General features: G+C 39.2%; 1 protein-coding gene across 2 annotated transcripts in view; it reads left to right on the top strand.

The window, feature by feature from the left end:
• Positions 1–17915, top strand: part of DAAM2 (dishevelled associated activator of morphogenesis 2) — a 174001-nt gene that overhangs the window by 90431 nt on the left and 65655 nt on the right. For both annotated transcript variants that reach the window (XM_063390854.1, XM_063390853.1), the window contains exon 4: positions 11628–11702. In XM_063390854.1, coding sequence (XP_063246924.1) covers positions 11628–11702 — 75 coding nt within the window. The remainder of the gene's footprint in view (positions 1–11627; positions 11703–17915) is intronic.

Genomic DNA, 17915 nt, shown 5'->3' with positions numbered 1-17915 from the left:
AGTATCTTTAGTCTAGGTATGTAAGACAGGAACATGACTTAAGAAATTACTTTGCTATAAATGCAAGTAGATTTAAGAGAATCAAATTGAGAAACTCTGGTCAATGACAAGTACAGGATGTAACAGAAAACAACAAAATGCCGTGAGAGTGTCACTAATGCAGCAAAAACACACATTTCCTCATTAGTGGTACACTTGGGTCTTCTCAGTGTGCAAGAGCTGTTTGATTGATGGTACCTGTTAATGTGTGTCATTGGCTGAAGCAATAGCTCCCAAATTTGGGCAGCACCATTAATACAATTATAAAGGAAAGCCTAAAATGATATACATCTCCTTTTATATCATTTAATGCAGAGAATGTGTTCTCACTGGAAAAATAAAACTTGCATTCATGAAAGACACTGTCTCATCCTTTTATAGTTCCAGATAATGAACTTAGAAATTTTATCTCACTTATTCATAATATAACTTTGTTGATGTTGCCCGATTATTTTTTAAGCAGGTCAGCATACTTGAGAAGAATCATTGCCTCTTTGTTATGGTTTCTCTTGGAGCTCCTGTAATTGTTTCGTACTTGTTATTTTTGCTTCTATAGTAAAGACTTCAAGGTATGTACTTGAAGAAACAATACAGTAGAGTTAATGATGTTAGAGGCTCCTCTTAACTTTCTTTCCTGAAGTCACTCTTTGTAATGGTTCGAAGTGTCAGTTTAGTGTCAAGAAGGCAAAAATGCACGCACAATTTAGATGATAGACCATTGTTACAGCTTGGAATTGTGACACCTTACAGACTACATTACAGCAGACATAAGAGGAGATAATAAGTTTTTCCAAGTTGTCTGCTTTATTTGGTTTATGTTTTTCACGTTGCAATGCCAACAGTTGCAGACTCATTTATTTATCCTAGCGTAAGAGGTTACCTTGGGTCAGGGTCTTGAAATTATCTATTTATTTATGCATCATTGAAAACTTATTTTCTTCCCTGCCCCCCATGGGAACAGCATGGAATATTTTTAGTTTCTTCCTCCCTCTCCTCTCTCTGTCCAACAAAAAAAGTTTAGTTGTTCCTTAAAAAAAGCCTTCTTAACTCCTTAGTTTGGACTAGTGTAGACATGAATGCCATAAACTTGCTATTTGCTGTAGATGTTCTGAATATGCAGAATTTGTGTGTCCATCGTGCAGGTCTCTGTTTTTCAGGTGAGCTACAAGTACTTCAGTTGAAGTTAGAACTCAACACTAATCAAAAATCAGGCCCAAAATAGTCCTGAGTTAGAAAAGTGTCATTATCATGCGTTTGGCTTGCCTTGGACTCAGTGGAAGCAAACTTGACACTAGCATTAAAAAAAAAAAAAAAAAAAAAAAAAAAAGGGGGGGGGAAATAACATTTATCCAGCTGTCATTCTACTAACATGGTGTAATTTGATGTACTTAAGAACAAAAATAATGGTGAGCAGTCCAATTCTGCTACATGGGAAGCACACGTAAATGCCTCTGGATTATGTTCTGTCTTTGTCTGTCCTCTTGTGAAATTCTGGTTCTTCACCATCTGAGTATGAGCCCGTCCTGCTGATGGCGAGTAATAATAATAATGATAACAGCATATACTCAATACAATACCCTTCTCACCATTCAGATTAGTATTTGGTGCATCAGCAAGAGCAAAGAATATGTAAATAACGAACATGTCTCTGTGGTGTGTGAGAAGCAAATTTGTCAGAGATCAGGGCTCACTCTGAATTTCACTGAGTGTTCAAAAGCCTTAAAAAAGCTAGTGAATAATGAGCAGGAAGAGTTGCTGAACTCCTGTCTTTTTAGTCAGAAGTTTGGAAATGGGCACAGTAAAGAGCTGCTGTCAGAATATAGTGACGGGATTGCCTTCTACTTTCTGGAGAGTTGTTTAGTTTTCATCGCAGTCAGATGTGACAGTTTCAGCTACTTAACTGAGGTGAAAATCACAGTATTCTGTGATAATTCAGTCATCTGTTGAAAGGCACTTGGTATCCCAAACACTTTGCAGATGTACTGAGTGAGAGAAATGAAGGCTGAGAAGAGTTTTACCCACGTTTATGGAAAGGACAGAGATGAAGCAACCAAGTGATCCACTGAAATATTGGGCTAGCAGCTTAAGAGCCGTGGGCCTCTCAGAGTGTATTTATTTCAGTCCAACAACTCCTAACTTTTTTTTTTTCATTCAATAGTGAAGTGTTAAATGATGGAGAAAATTAGAAATATATGTTGAAAATATATTGGCTGCCCTGGCCATCTTACTGTCATCTTGCTTAAAAAAAGGGCCCAGAGCAGAAGTGAACTAAAGCAAGCAGTGTCACTGGAAAACAGACGGAAGACACATTATGAACAGTGAAGAGAAACCTTTTAGAATTTGGTATTAAAAAATTCTCTTGTGTGCTTCAAGAAGGACTTGTCCTCAGTATCTCTGCTGGCTCCAGATAGGTGTGTTCCTGGTAGTTGTCTCTCCAGGTGTGTCTCTGAGCACAGTAAGTGACATTTCATTCCCATCATCAAGCAACATACAGGGTGTTTGCCATGAATCATAAGCGACTTCATTTTATTTACCAAAGACTTTAAGTCATTGCTTGTTAGAGATAAACAGAAGGACATAAAGATAAACTTGGACTCAGTTAAACAGTCTGAGCCCTTTTGTGGCTTTTCACATTGCCTAAAGAATGCCAGGAGGAGGAGGAGGAAAGGAAGTGAAGAATGAGACAGTGCAAGTGACAACATTCTAATGTGGTAGGAATACATTTAAAAACAGTGCTGTTGGAAAGGAGACAAGGTAGGCTGGTTGGGTAAGGAAAAAATCTCTTATCCGTGGAATGTTGACCGAGCTGAACGAGGTTAATGGAAATGTACACACAGTACCTGTATAAACACAGAGTACACAGTAGGAGGGACAATGCAGAGTTTGGTTGCTAACGAAGCAAGAGACTATATCCTGCTACTGCTGCTTAGGGCTTGTTGGGACAGTGACAGATTGTTGGCTTCACCTGCCACAGATCATACACAGTGCTGCAGGACGTGGCCTCAAGCGTGCTGCAGGTCTGTGGGAGCAGAGCTGTGCTTCAGGAGTGCAGCCTGAGGCCACAGCCATGCACCTGCTGAGCAGGCCGTGTCCATGAGAAATGTTTTGTCTCCTTCCAAAGACCCTCTGGGTAGAATGGTCACGATTCAATCTTCTGACAGGTAGGACCCACCCTAGAGGACGTTTTCCTTCACATCCAGGAGTGGATGGCCTGAGGAAAGGTGGCCTGCTGAGTCTGTGTTCATTGAAAGTGCAGGGGATTCATGGATCCCCTCATTTGGCAGCTCATTATTTAGATTATACACTTAAAAATATCAGCTGGTTGGTTTGTGGCTTATGAAAAGTAGAGCACATAAAAGGTATTAAACATGAATATGGAGTACAGAAGGATTTTTATGCAGCAACAGAGTCAAGAGAACTTACTCAGCAAGAGACCAACTTCCATGGCAGAGGCTAAACATTCAGCACAGGAACAATGTTTAATGTTGTTACACTTCAATTTTGCAAGAAAAGCTTTGTCCTGAGGGCAGAAATCATGAAGAATTCAGTGTGGCCTCAGCTGTACAATTAAGTAGTTCTGTAAATACAGGGATCTTCCTGGTCACATCACATGCTGTACCCCTAAATTAATGCCTGGTGATGGTGGGATTCCCATCCTATAGCAGGGCTGAATACGTTTGAAGATGGACAATCAGGCTTGTATAATCTGTAAGTGATAAGGAGAGGCTGCTCCACTCAGTGCTGGCAGCAAGTTTACATCTATCTGTATCAAGGAGAATGATAAAACACCAAAACAAGAGGAAAGAGAAGATGGGTTCTTAAAACTGATGTATGCTATACAATCCTACTAAAATATAAAGTTCCTTAAAATGGACTCTCTTCATCAATAATCTATTGTTATTCTTATGCCAGATATGCTTATTGTAAACTTAATTTTGTTTTAAACACTTCAGTTATACATTAAAATCAGTGGTTGAGAATTCTGAAGTTTCAAACAACACTAGTTCTTATCTTCGGCTCACAGCAGTGCACCAACCACCTCTCTGCCTGCCAGGGATGCCACTCCAGTCTATTCTCTGTGAGAAACTCTCCCTGTGTGTGTGCCATGGATGACCTGTGTTTTCTCAAGGACAAGAAATAAAAGTGTGGCCTTCATCACCTTAGGCTGATACCAATTAGGAATAATTAATCTGAAGTGGCTTTGAGTTTTAGAGGAGGTTTGAAATGACACATCATGTGTATATAAGGTACAACTTTTGGAGATTCTGTATCTTTGCTCAGGAAGCAAAAAAAAAAGTGAGAGATGGCATAATTAGTTCAAAAAACATCATGTATTTCACTTCACTGGAAAGTTTTCACCCTGTTAGAGCCAACCATCTTTCAAAGATGACTGATAATCCATTTTAATTTCTAAAGGATGGCAAATTTCTGCAGCACTAAAGCTTCTCTCAATATTAGGGAGTGCTTTCTAATCCTCATTGTTCATAAATATAAGAGCCCTTTTTGGCTCTTATAATTTATTGTATTTTTTGTCAGTTCCACAGTTTGACAGTATTAGGTATATTGTAATATAAATAATAACCTGAAGCCTTTGATTCTGCCTTTGAAAGAATGGTTAGTAAGCAGCATCAGAAGTCATAATTAGGTTTGCCAAGTTACTGGCAACAAGGCATAGCTCAGGCTAAATGAAGAAAAAAAGAAGAGAAAAAGAAGAAAAAAAGAAAAACTCCACCCTGTGATCCATTAAGGAAAATACTCCTGTGTCATAAGGCAGTGAACTGTAAGTATGTATGGATAAACCTGACCTTTGTGCGAGGCAATCAGAACTCCTCAGTTGCATGCTCTAACTGGTCATTAATGAATATTCTCTTTTAATAAGTTACACAGTAGACTACTTTTGTGGCAGAAGGATTATTATCTGCACATCAGTAGCTTAATTCCAGGGAGAGAAGTAATGTTTGTTTTCCTCAATCAGGGTAAATTGTGCTTAAAAGGCTTGGATATAGCTTCCTTCCCAAAACTCTGAGACTATTTGTGTAAATGCTAGTCATGAAGTCTGAGAAACAGAGCGGTGACCACATCTGTCTAGTGAGTGGCTTAGTTCTATGGTCTGTGCTGTTTCAAAATTAGCATCTCTTGGGAGATGGTTGGCTTTTTGGAGGCATAAACTGTCTGAAAAGCTTAGACGTATTTTAGCTCCACTTCTGAATTAGCATTTTGTCCCACAGCAGATCAAACACATTTTGTGTCTTTTAATGAAAGCACTTTTTATTTGTGAAACTTTGGCTGCTCTGAACCGAGACATAGCCAATAGAATGGACAGTGTGTTAATAAACAAGTAAATGTTTCTTTGAAAGCTGAACTTCTTAAAGTGAAGGAAAGTCAGTAGGTCAGACATGAAAAAAGAGAGAACAGTGATTTGAATGAGAGTGTAGTAGAACCTATGTGGATTGATTCTTGGCTGTACTACAGATTTCCTGTGTAACTGGGTACTGTGTCTGTATCCCATTTTTCCTGTTGCTGCTGATCTCGCTGATAGAGACACTGGAAAACCCAATATGTTAATTTCTTGAAGGACCTTTGTCAGTCTGCAGCACAAAGTGGTGCAAGATTGATTCAGCATTAATAGCAGATGTTGTGATGAGTTGAGTCTTTACATCTCCTGACATGGGAAAAGAGTTGCTCTTGTGGGAGATGAGGAACCAGTAATAACCACCTTCCACCCTTCAAGCAAACAAAAACCCCACCTTTTTTTTGGTGGCCAGAATATTCATGTGAAGAGCAAGGGTCATGCCATTCACTTTGGAACGGGACATGGACACATCTGGGTCTGAATCCTACATGTCTGAGATGAACATTTTACCAGCTAAGCTGTTATTGTGAAGTGTGAGAGGGCTTCAGCAAGAAACTGAGAATCTTTATCCAGCAAAGCTTTCATCTTAATTATGTAAATCATGTTAAAATTTCAGTCAACTGTCATTAAAAAAATCCAAACATCCCCTGAAAAATGCCCAGTTATTTGTAATCAGGATTCTAATTCCCATTGCTTTCCAATAGGAAATAAAAAAAAAATCTACAGGGGCTGTGATAAATGATATATTTCACTTTTTCTTAAATTTATGAGTGTCTTGTAGTGACTTGAACTGCATAATTTATATTTTCTGAGCTGTATGTGATGATGCTGACCTTTCAGACCAGGTGAGATAACTCATCTTTCAGCTCTGTGATGTACTCAAAAGGTGTGTGAAGGCTGTTGAGAGGAGGAAGCACACTAACCTCAGTGTGGCTGTTGCAAGGAAATACACTTCTTTGTGACCCAGGTATAAACTTGAGCATGCCATGTCTGAGCATGATTCAGTGAACAAGCTTTGACAGGAATTGATATCGCAGTAACCTCATGTTATATTCTTCATCTGTGTTTGCACATTGTTTTTATCGATACAGAGAGGAGCTCAGTGAAGAGTATCATGGCTACCTGTCCAAGAAAGGTTTTGAACCCACATTTTCTAGCATCAGGTGTGTGGCTTGTTCCCACCCTGTTCTAAACAGTGCAAAACAGTAAGGTCAGCTGTGTGCCCCACTGAAGAGACAGGTTTGAGAGGGAAGTCGTGTTGCCAGTGAGTAGATGTCACCCCAAGAGTACCCATGCTTGTCCTGTGACATCTGTATCAGATGGTGGGTTTCTTGGTGCATCTGTTCAAGGAGGAAGTTTTATGTTACAGTTTGCCTGTTAGAAGGACTTGATGAGTCGTCAGCAGTTTATCGCAGGGGTGTGTGTTTGTGTGTGTGTGTGCAGGTAGTGCCAAAGTCCATGTAATGGTTGGACACCCAGGGATGGCAAGCACCTGCTGATCCCAGGGAGTTAGTATTTGTTGACACTGCATAAAAATAACCTGGTATAAATGATGGTAGAAATAAAGGAGTGACACTGGTTTAGTGTCAGAGTGAGCCAGTCTGTTCCTAACTCTGACAATGAGTTTTAATTGTCACGTCAGAATATGAACCTCTCTGTCTCCTTCTGTAGGAAAGAAGCCTTCTAAAGCTGCTAATTTTGTGGACGTATTTATTAATACTTTGACATGCTAAGTATTTCAGGACATGCACTGGAGATTCTGCTCAATATTTTTGGAGCTGGCTTGGTGCAGAGTAAAATAGCAATGTGCCATCACTGGAAGCTGAAACCCAGTGCTTGCCCCAAAAGCTTCAATGCAGGCAGTTCCTCCACAGGCTTTCCCTGTGCTGTTTCTTTCAAGACTGAAATCATCTTGAAAAGACACAATATAAATAGTGTCTTTCATTTTCACGATCCCCTCAGTGATGAGTATCTGGCATTTCTGCATGACCTTTGAAAAACTAGTGTTAGATACCTCTTTTTAGAAAGTTTTGCAACAAAAGCCATGGTTTATAATGCTTGCTTGAGTGTGTTATGGCAGTCTTTGGATTGCAAGGGCTTTTCCCACTGACATGGGGTCCTGTGAAAGTCTCTGGTCTCTAGAGAACAGCTTGCCCAATGGATCAGGTCTCCCAGGATTTGCAGAAATGGCTTTCAGGATCAGCTGAGCTGTGCACACTTTGCTTTATTTTCTTTCATTTTTGATTGGTTCAGATGGTCCAAATATTTTCAGAACTCCATTAATTCCTGGTTGGGATGAAGTCATAAGTTCCACTTTCCACCAAGTCATGGAGCCTGTCCAAATTAATGTCAAAGCCTGTATAATACCTTGGCTATATTGCAGGCTTGTACAGTATCAAGATCCTGTTTCCACAGCAGTTACATAGTTGTTACTTCAGTGAAGAATGATATGGCCTCTTATAAAGTCCACAAGCTGACGCCTGTTTTTTAATGTAATATTTACACTATTCAAGGAGCTAAAAGAAGGCTTTGCTTTAATAGGTTCCTTCAGCTAATGTTTTTCCTTATACAGATAGGTTATTGTTTCCAGCTTTTGATACCTAATACAGCTTTATGTATTAAAGCCTCTTTTTTTTTTTTTTTTTTTTTTTTTTTTTTTTTTTTTTTTTTTTTTTTTTTCTGTTGGTTGGGTTTTTTCCCCTTCTCTGTGCTCCTGGAGCAAGGGAAAGGTTTTGCCATTATCTTCAAGTTGCCTTGCAGTTTTCTCTGAATATATTAAAAACAAAACACAATAAGCCCCAGCACCCTGTTGTTACACCCCACAACACAGACTTAATTGTTTTTTATTTTCAACTTATCTTCCCCTTCTTGAAAGAAAGCCTGGTACAGCAATCTTCTAGCATGGACAGACCTCAAAGGATTTAGACAATTAAATGTTTGGGGTTTTTTTCCCCCAATTGTTCTGATGTTACAGGTGTGAATGTAACTTTCTCTTAAAAATGTTGCTCAGGAGATGGCTGTAAATAAGTCTAATGACTTCATGGGGCTGGATAAAAATCTACATGCTCCTCCTGCATATAAACAGCTTTCTGGGACTTCATGTTGAAATAGAATGCCAGGTTTTAACTACATTATCATTTATTCTAGCAAAGTAAAACACGTGTTGACAACCATAAAATTCTGATGTGAGTAGGGAGTGTGCAAGGCCACTGAGATTGAATGGACTCTTTTGCTTAATATTCTTCTAGACCCAAACAACTGCAGAAAGTGAGGATTGCTGAGTGGGGTATCTGCTTTTTTATCTTTAATTTTTTTTAACCTCAGCAATGTACATCTCCTGTCTGGGCTTTAATTCAGGAAAAAATCTTACACTTTGTATTCCACTGAAACAAACCTTTTTCCCAGTTTCAATTTAAAAAAAAATAAGACTTAAAGACTAAGAGTTCAGACTAATTTGTAATGAATGGAGAATGGTCAGAAGCAGGATATACCAAGGACCATGCCTCATTGTCAAACTAATCATATATATGGATATACTTTAGGGTATCAGAATCTTCTTGTCATTGGTTCTGATTGTGAGATTTCCAGTGGTTTGGGTTGAGGTAGGAAATTGTTCAGATTCTGATTTTTTCTAGTGTATCTATCCTGATGGTTTTCCGTATGCATGTTTAACAAAGATACCTAGAAATGTTAGTTGTAGCATTCAAGCATTTATACTTATTTTTCCCCCTAAAAAACCTTAAGGACAAAATGTATCATAGCTTATTTTGGAATATAAAGGATGAGTTTGGGCATTCCTTAATTTATGTGTGTTTGTTTCTTTATTTGGAATTCAGAATGACGGCAGGAGAAATATGGAGAATACATGTATTGACTGTTCTGACAGTGTTCTTGTCAGGTGTACTCTACAAACTATTATAGTTGTCACTAGGACTTTTATAATTTTCTGCAGAGAAAGATTTCAGAAGGTCATGTGAGCATTTGTTGCACTTCAGATGGTGGCTTAGCTGGGTTCCCAGCAGAATGGCCTTACTTCATACTTCTAGATAAGCTCGCTATTTCTGTTGTTCTCTTTGAGGTTGATAAGATTATCATATAAAAATAATACTGTATTTATCTGGTGTATCTTTTAATTTTTTTTTCCATTGTCAAGGTCACTTACTGATTTTTCCAAGGGAGGTTAAGGTCTGCCAAGTGTGAAACTGTTGTCAGGGTTGTGGCTGCCACTGGGCATTATTCTGCACAGAAAACAGCAGGAAAAGGCAATCTACCAAAAACATGTGGTGTGGCCATTCTAACTGGCTGTTGGTAGGGAGTTGCATATATCTGTAATGTGCTATTTAACATCGATATGGGTCTGTCAGAATCCTGCTTACTGTGGCCAGGAAAGGGAAGTAAGGAAAATCAGCAGAACTTCTCAATTAATTTGAGAAACTTGTTATTAATTGCACCAACTATTATCAAGAGGTGGTACATGGTGTGTGCATAGTAATTGTCAATATAGTTGGCATCTCTTGCTGCTTTGGTAGCCTTTCATACTTTTTGCACACGGATATTCATCTGTATGATGCTTTGTTTAATTCTTCTGCTCTTCTTAGTTGTTCAGTTGGGTGCAAGGGATTAATAAAGGCTTATGACCTGTACTGTGTGACCTGACACTGACCTGACATGTGTCTGCACTGCAGTTCTTCTCTAGATAAGGACAAAGCTGGTTTGTCAGTGTCATGAGTGGATATGCTATTTTAGTTTACATGTTGAAAATTCAGTGGAAGAAAGAGAGGGAAATATCCAAATCTCGGTCAGGACCTTGTTTTTAATTCAAAATACGAAGATTTTGAGTTGTGCAGAATTGGTTTTTTTGTGTTGGGGTGTACCCTGGCAGGAAATTGTCGGACAGCAATTGTCTGAATGTGGCTAAACAGGAGGCACACAGAGCTATTTCTCACCTCTAATCCAAATAATGGTGAAATAGCTGAGGTACTCTGATAGACCTACACTTCTAAGTCTGTTATGTGTATCTTCCAGGGTAGCTTTTCTAGTGTAAGTTCTCATGTACAGACAGCATTGGCAAGATCCACACAGTCTTCATACACCTTTGGTCATCCTTAGGATGAGTCAAGTGGTTCAATCTCTTACCATGCGCTAGGAATGTTAGTATTAATTATTTGCACTTTATAATGGGAGATGAAAGCAATCCTCATGTTACCAGTGGTTCTTACACCTATGTAGAAATAAATATATTCATTAGGAGGAAATCTAATTTCCTTTGAGCAGTCAAGGAACAAAAAAGAATTGGTTCCTGAGTCAGTGTAGGTCTTCTTTTAGAAGGTTGATTGAGATTAGCCAACTGAAGATGATTTCAGGTGGATTACATGGGAGTTAAGGAGATAAGGATTAATAATGCCCCTGCTGTACTTGAGGGGATGCTTTGGTGGTCATTTGGATGTTCTGAGATTTGGCTTGACTTTACAGGATATGATAGGATTCGGACAGGATCGAACAGAATATTTCAGTGGGAGGGACTGACAACATTCACCTAGTACAACTGCCTGACCAATTCAGGACTGATCAAAATTAAAGCAGCTTGTTAAGGACAATGTCCAAATGCTTCTTAAATAATCAACAGTCCTGAGGCATCAGACACCTCTCTAGGGTGCCTTTTCCAGTGTCTTGTTAAAGCAATGCTTCCTAATGTCCAGGCTGAACCCGTTTGGGTTTATCACATCAAAATTATGCAGTCTTTATCTTCTTTTCAGGTTCCTTTTCTTTTTTCATCCATAGCAGATGTTAAACCCCTTTGTTGGTGAATTCCACCATCACTACAACAGTAGAGAGACCAAATAATTTATAAGATCTGTCAGTATAAAGGTACAAAACGTAAACCTGCTCTCTGTAAATGGTCTATCCTTCTACTTGGAAACATAATACATTTGAGGGACTGAGGTTTGCTGCTTAGATAATGAAGATAACTGTATCTCCATCAAACTTTATTGTTCTGTGTTCAGTAATCTGAGCTGAAAGGGATTCTTTTTATCTGACATACCATGGTGACAGTGCTAACTTTACACTTTCAGAAATGTTTGTAATAAATGCCACACGTCCATGTGCATTGCACAAGAACATGTACAGAGATAAAACAGTAAAGAGCAGGGCAGTGAAGAATCCCAGGTGGTTCTTGAGTGACTTTCATCCTGTAAAGTCATCTTGTGTAACCTTGCCTAACTTTCTGTTTCAGGAACAAGAAGATCCTAATAAGCTTGCTACCAGCTGGCCAGACTACTACATTGACCGCATCAACTCCATGGCAGCAGTAAGTTACCTCTCCTGCTAAGCAGGGAAGATTTCCTACCATAGGCATGTGTTTCTTGAGGAAAAAGTCCTCAACAGAGAAGAATGTTAGCCCAGAGGCATAAATTATTTGAAACAGGGCTTACAAAAGAAGAGTATGGGGATTAAGAAAGAGCCCTGCTCTAGCTGAACAGTAGATTAGAAAGCACTGAAAGCATTTCCATTTTTTATTTCTGCAGTACTGAGTACTGCAAGGCAACCAAATTGGAGTCTGAAATGCAAATTGAAGAGAATATTTGATGAATCAGAAAAGCAACTATTTAAAAACTAGGTGAAGTTTTATTTTGTTGTATGGTTTCAAGTTGATTTGCAACCAGTCTACAAAATAACACTTGGGTTCTTAATTTAGTGGAAGAACTAAAGAAAAGATAGTTGTTTACATAAGATAATATCCAGTAATATAAGAGCATATAAATAAAAGAGCATCAGGCTGTAACATATTAGACATAAGATACAAACCAAGAAGGTATTTGAGGAAAACCCTTTTTAATTGCCCTTGTTCAATAGCTGTATAGTGTATCTCTTCCTCTGAAACATCCTGTAGAGCTGGTCACCAGGAGAACCAGAACATCTGCATGCAATGTTCTCTGAGCTCCTGTGATATGGTAGATTTTGCATTTTGAAATTTGATTCTTTTACTGAATTTATAGTCAAATTTTTCCTCCAATTACTTGTGGGCAGTGTCTACTTAGCATTAGATGATGGTTGTGCAAAAATGATGATAGAGTTCTGTTCCTAGCATCTTAGGTATTCCACCTTGCTTGTTTGCTTATGCTTTTATTTTAGATTTCTAAAGGCTTTTCTGCACCTTTTGTATTGTGGTTATGAGCTATAAAATAATTTCATAGAACCAATGTCTTAATGGATGCTAAATGTGTCAGTAATGATGTATTTCTCATGGTGAAATATGTCTTGCCGAGTAAAACAACAAGAGATTTACAAGCTATAATAACTCACTTAAGAGGATAAAAGAAAAGCTGCTTTCTACTGAGAGTCATGAATAAACAAAACTATCACCTTCCTTCATGCCATATTTTCATAGGGAAGAGTAAGGGACTAGAAAGAATATGGACTTATTTTTAGAAAACACATTGAGCTTTAGTTACTGGCATGACACTCTGCTTTGATTTCCTGACTGAACAAATTTACTCTACAAGGGCAATTAAAGAAAAAAAATAGTATGAAACCTTGCAGTGTTATTGAGCCAAATACTTCTGGTAGGATTTGATCCAAGGCCTCTTGAATCTACTGAAGTTTTTCCATTGATTTCAGTGACTTTTGGGTTAGTCTTTAAATGATCTTGATGTAAACTTGGAGTGAATATGTATGCACCACTGTTGCAAATCTGGAACAGCTCCATGGAATGAGACTATATTTTGGCCTATGTTTCTAATTTTAAACATGTTTTAAGAGCACCAATAAACACCAGCCCTGGTAATGTTGTTTGCATGCCTGAATGCCAATGCCTGAATGACTGATAATCTTTTATTTGGCTTCAAGACTCAGGATTCACTCTTATGCTTGAGGTGTTGAGAAGACACACTGGGGTTAAAACCCCTGCTTCTGATTTACCATTTTGTTGCTTCATTTTTCAGCAGGTAAAACTGAGTTGACTCGATTTTGCAGAAATTGTATCAGCGGAAAACTGGAGTAATCCAGCTAAGAACCAGCTCCAAAACACTTTAAAAGACATGTTCTGTTCATTATTATTGTGACCTCTGAGATTTCTAACTTTCAAGCAGTTATTTTTGGGTCCCATATAATTTCAGTTCTAAATTTAGTGGTGGATTTTTTGAATTTTTTTTTTAACTGCATCCAAGTGGAGTGGACTTTGAAGCTGTGAAAGAAAAACACGTTTCATGTTGCTTCCTGACAATATCTAGTGTATTTCAGGTTGGGTTCTCCTGGGCACTATCAGATATTGCAATATTTTAATTAGAAATATTGCAAGAAGTGTTGAGTTGTAGTTGAAGCGGTAGTAATAATCACAGAAGTGTTAGTTTAAAATGCCTTAAATCTTGCTTTTAATGAAGTTTTATCTTTGCTTCTCCTGTGAATTCATCGCATAACAATCTTTTTATATTTGTCTTTCACATCCTTTTTTATGTCCTTTTGTTCAATTATGAAGTTCTTTTTTCATATATATGAGCTTGGCAAATATGTTCCTTACTCGCTGACTGAGTGGGAGTGGCACCTTTTCCATGCTGCCATCATTAGGTGTCTTCCTGTGGATTTCAGTGGGCCAGGGCTCCTGTGCTCAAGAATCACTTTCTCAGAAGCTCTGCTGCAGTGTTACCCACTGGATCTGCCCTTCACAGATTATGTTTGAGAGCAGTGTGGTGATTCCTGACATGTTTGACATTCCCTGCTTTGTAACCTTAGACCACTATGTTAGGAAGCACTTTAGGTCACAGATTCCTGATCCAGTTCAAAAAAACATGCATTTTATGCACGGTTCTCTTCCCACATTTGTTTTTCAGAGTTTTACATATTTTAAACCGAATTCTCACAAGATCAAACGTCTAAAACTGTATCTCTTTACTGGTGTGCAATTGACAGAGCATGTGGAGGCACTGTCCAGGACTCCAGGTAGCCTGACTGGAAGGAAGAAGAACATTGGTACACTGTCTCCTGGACCAGTCATTAGGACAAAGGGACAGCTGCTAATCATGTTTAATTTAGAAAGCAAAGCCTCCAAATTTGTCTAGTCCCCTGATCTCTACATGCTGTAAATGATACTGGGGATGGGGACACGGTGCATGCCCACAATAGAAGACTGTTTCCATTATCAATGTCATTGTCATCTGCTGATTCATCAAAACCCCAAAGTTTCTTTTCTTAAAAATAGAGCAGCTGTCCAGTTAATATCACATGTAAATAAATGTCTCTGTGCTCCCCCTGCCCTCCTAGCCCTATGATACTGCTTGGCAGCACAGATAAACACAGCTAGAACTTTCCTGGGCAGGAAAAGTTCTGACAGCATTGTGTTGCTTTTGTGATCTTGGCTGTGGATGCATTTTCACAGGGAGACTTTCAGGTGAGCAGTAGTTGAAAATGCAGCTTTTCTGGAAAGGCTCGGTCCAGAGTGTGAGATGGGTCAAGATTAATAAATACAGCTGTAACCAGGCCCTCTTCCTTTACTCAGAAAACATTTGTTTAAGGCAGAGCAGCTTCACACGAGGTTAAAAATATGTATATCTTTCAGCAGAATTTAGCATGTGCACGACAACTCTCTCCTCCAAGTTAAATGACATCTATGTTACTTTAAACTTATTTGCATAAAAGTTTAGATTTTTTAAAATATCATTTATTCTTAGTTTATGATTTGTAGTTTCTTCAAATAAATTTGTTCTAATAATAATTTATTCTATTAGTTCAGCCTTAATGTCGTTAGAGATGTGGTGCACCTTGAATTTCAACTGACTATTATGAGAAGTCAGAACATCCAGGCTATTAAGTAAAATCAGGTCTGTTACACAGTGTATTGTTGATGCTGGTTTATGCCCTTTCTTTCTTTTTCTCACTCTCTCTTTTCCCCACATGCTGTCCTCATGGTCCTTGTATTTTCCTTCCTAGCAGTTTCAGGGAATGATCAACTATTAGGATAAGGTGTGGGAATAAATCTGTGCTTTTAAAAAAACTAAAACTAAAAAAACCTAAAATACTTCATTTTAAGTGGAGCCAAAATTTCGAAATAATCCCTTATACTACCTGAAGTTTTACATATAAAAGTCCACATGAATGATTGCTTTCACAAATTCTTGAATTTTTTTAACTGGCAAATCAAGTGAATAGATTCCGTACTTTCTGAGGTGATACACTTGATCTGGAAAACTTCAAATATACAAATGCGCTTATAAAAAGAGCCCTATATATACACTACATTTTAGGCATCAGAAAAGGACCTGGCACTAATTCGCTTCACTTTCCTAGTATTTTGGTTAACTGATGGTAATATCTGCCTCCTGAGCCCAGCAGACATTAGTCCTCGAGTGCAGTTTGTACTTCAGGAAAGCAATTCATCAGTCAGCCACATGAATGAAATCCAACCTCAAATAATGACAGTGCCCTCCCCTCTGTCTCCCAGGGACAGTTATGTTTTTTATAACTCTTGCTGAGAAAGCCATTTCACAATGCAAACCCACTCTGTCCTTAGCGAGGGCATGAGGATTTGAATTCCTGGCCATTCACAGGAGTGAGAAATGAAGGGCTCTTGGCTGCCTGCAGCTTTAGAAAAGGGGTTTTCCATAATCACCCTCTGTTGTAAAGGCAGGATTATTTGTATTTGTTTCATTTGGAAATGGGCCTTTTTCACTCTGAAGGAAGTACTGTTGAGCACCTTCCTGCCATCCATTTGCTTTCCCCCCACAATGGCTCAGAGGAGAAATTCAGCCATTGGAGGAATGGGGACTTTTCAAAGGAGCATTTATAGGCCAAAGGAAAGATGACCAGATGGGCTGTCACCCAAGAAAATACAAATCAAGCCCCAAATCGCACCCGAGGACTTTGCCATCCATAATGCCTGTTCAGGTTTTCTGTTTATTTTTCGAAAAGGGGGATCATATATGGCTTGGCTTAAGAATTTCAATTTATGTTTCTGGCTGTCGGGGGACGCTGGCAGAAGATAAAACATCAGCAGCTCATTTTCCATCAGTAGCGCTCTGTCATTCCATTAGGGCAGGAAATGGCTTGCTCTGTTACTGAGTGAGTTTGACTTCAGCGTGGCTCTGAGGGGAGGGAGTACCCCTAGAGTTAAACACATCTCCCCGTGCCAGCTGTTCGGCACAAGGCAGCGGCGGCGCGCAGCCAAGCGGCCACCCTCAGGGTCCCACATGTGGTGGCACCACATGATTTGGAGAGGCAGGCAGTGGGAGCCCTTCCAGGGAAAGTGAGGTGCTGGGCTGGTGGTGAGGATGGAGAAGGTTAAAGGAGGTTCCAGTGAGGGAAAGGTTTTCTTTGGTGCTTGCTAAACAGTAAAATAAAGACTGAAATATTTTGCTGTAATGAGCCGTAATTGCAGCTGCTCAGATTCCACCACAGAGAGGTACAATATCAGATCCCTGATAGATGATACTAGTTTAATTGGGTTATTCATTTGAGAAGGGGTTCAGAGCTGCTTTCCAGATACCACTGAGTGATATCCGCAAGAAGTCCTGCCAAAAAGAGAGTCATTTATCCTCTCATTTTACAGCTTAAGTGACTAAGAAGACATAGCTATAGGCTAAGAATTTCCAGCATTAAGTCTTGACTTTTTCAAAAGACACACATGGGACTTGTGAGCCTGAATGATATATGCAAAGGGCAGTGAAGAGTCTTGCTTCACATGACAAGGTTGCAGTGGTGCTAAGTGTAGATCTGGAACCCTAATTTCCTGATATACCACTTTTTTAAAGGCTTTGTCTGACTTTGAGAACCGTAATTTTTTGTGTGTATTCTAGTTGTTGTCTCTCACCCTAATTTACAGTCTCCCACAGCAATTTCAGTTCCAGTTGACTGCAAGCTCTAGTAATTGAAAGCTGCCCATGGTGGGGGCACATCTAGGCTTCATGTGTTTTAGTTTACTTGTTAAAAAAAAGGGACAGGGTTTTTATGAAGCTCCAACTTTTTGCAGTAAATGTTCCTGATTAGCAAGGGCAAACTGTATAGGGAACACCACTATCTTAAAACAGGTGATCTACTTTGCATGGGCAAGAAAAGTCAAATTTGTATGTACAAAAAATGTAATTCAGCGTACTTGCAGGCTTTCTATCCATTTGAAGAAGACTTTATGCTTTGAAACCTGACACATAAATCTGGTTTGTTTTTTTTTTCCCCTCCGCCCCAAATCCCTCCAGTCATGTCACTCTAATAAAAGATGTTGCCTCTAGGGAGAGGCAACCTCACACATCCATAGATCACCACAGCAGATTGCTGTTCCAAATTAGGTACAGTTTTCTGCGGGCATACTGGCAACTGTGATTTTTGGGGGGTAATCTGAGAACCCTAGTTTAGCCAGTGTGGCAAAGTGATGTGCTGCTGCCAGTCCGCACGAGCAGCCTCATCTGGATTCAGTTTTGTAGCTGAGGCACAGCTTTCCTAGCGAGAGGTCAGCAGGCACCTCTGCGTGTGTTGATGGGATAGTTGTTTTTCATAACTCCTGGCCTGTCTCTTTGCTTCCACGCAGCTCAGGTTTTCC

This window comes from Prinia subflava, chromosome 2 (assembly GCF_021018805.1).
Source record: "Prinia subflava isolate CZ2003 ecotype Zambia chromosome 2, Cam_Psub_1.2, whole genome shotgun sequence".
Taxonomy (NCBI): Eukaryota; Metazoa; Chordata; class Aves; order Passeriformes; family Cisticolidae; genus Prinia; species Prinia subflava.
Note: the sequence above shows the minus strand (reverse complement) of the source record. Positions and strands in the feature narration are given on the sequence as shown.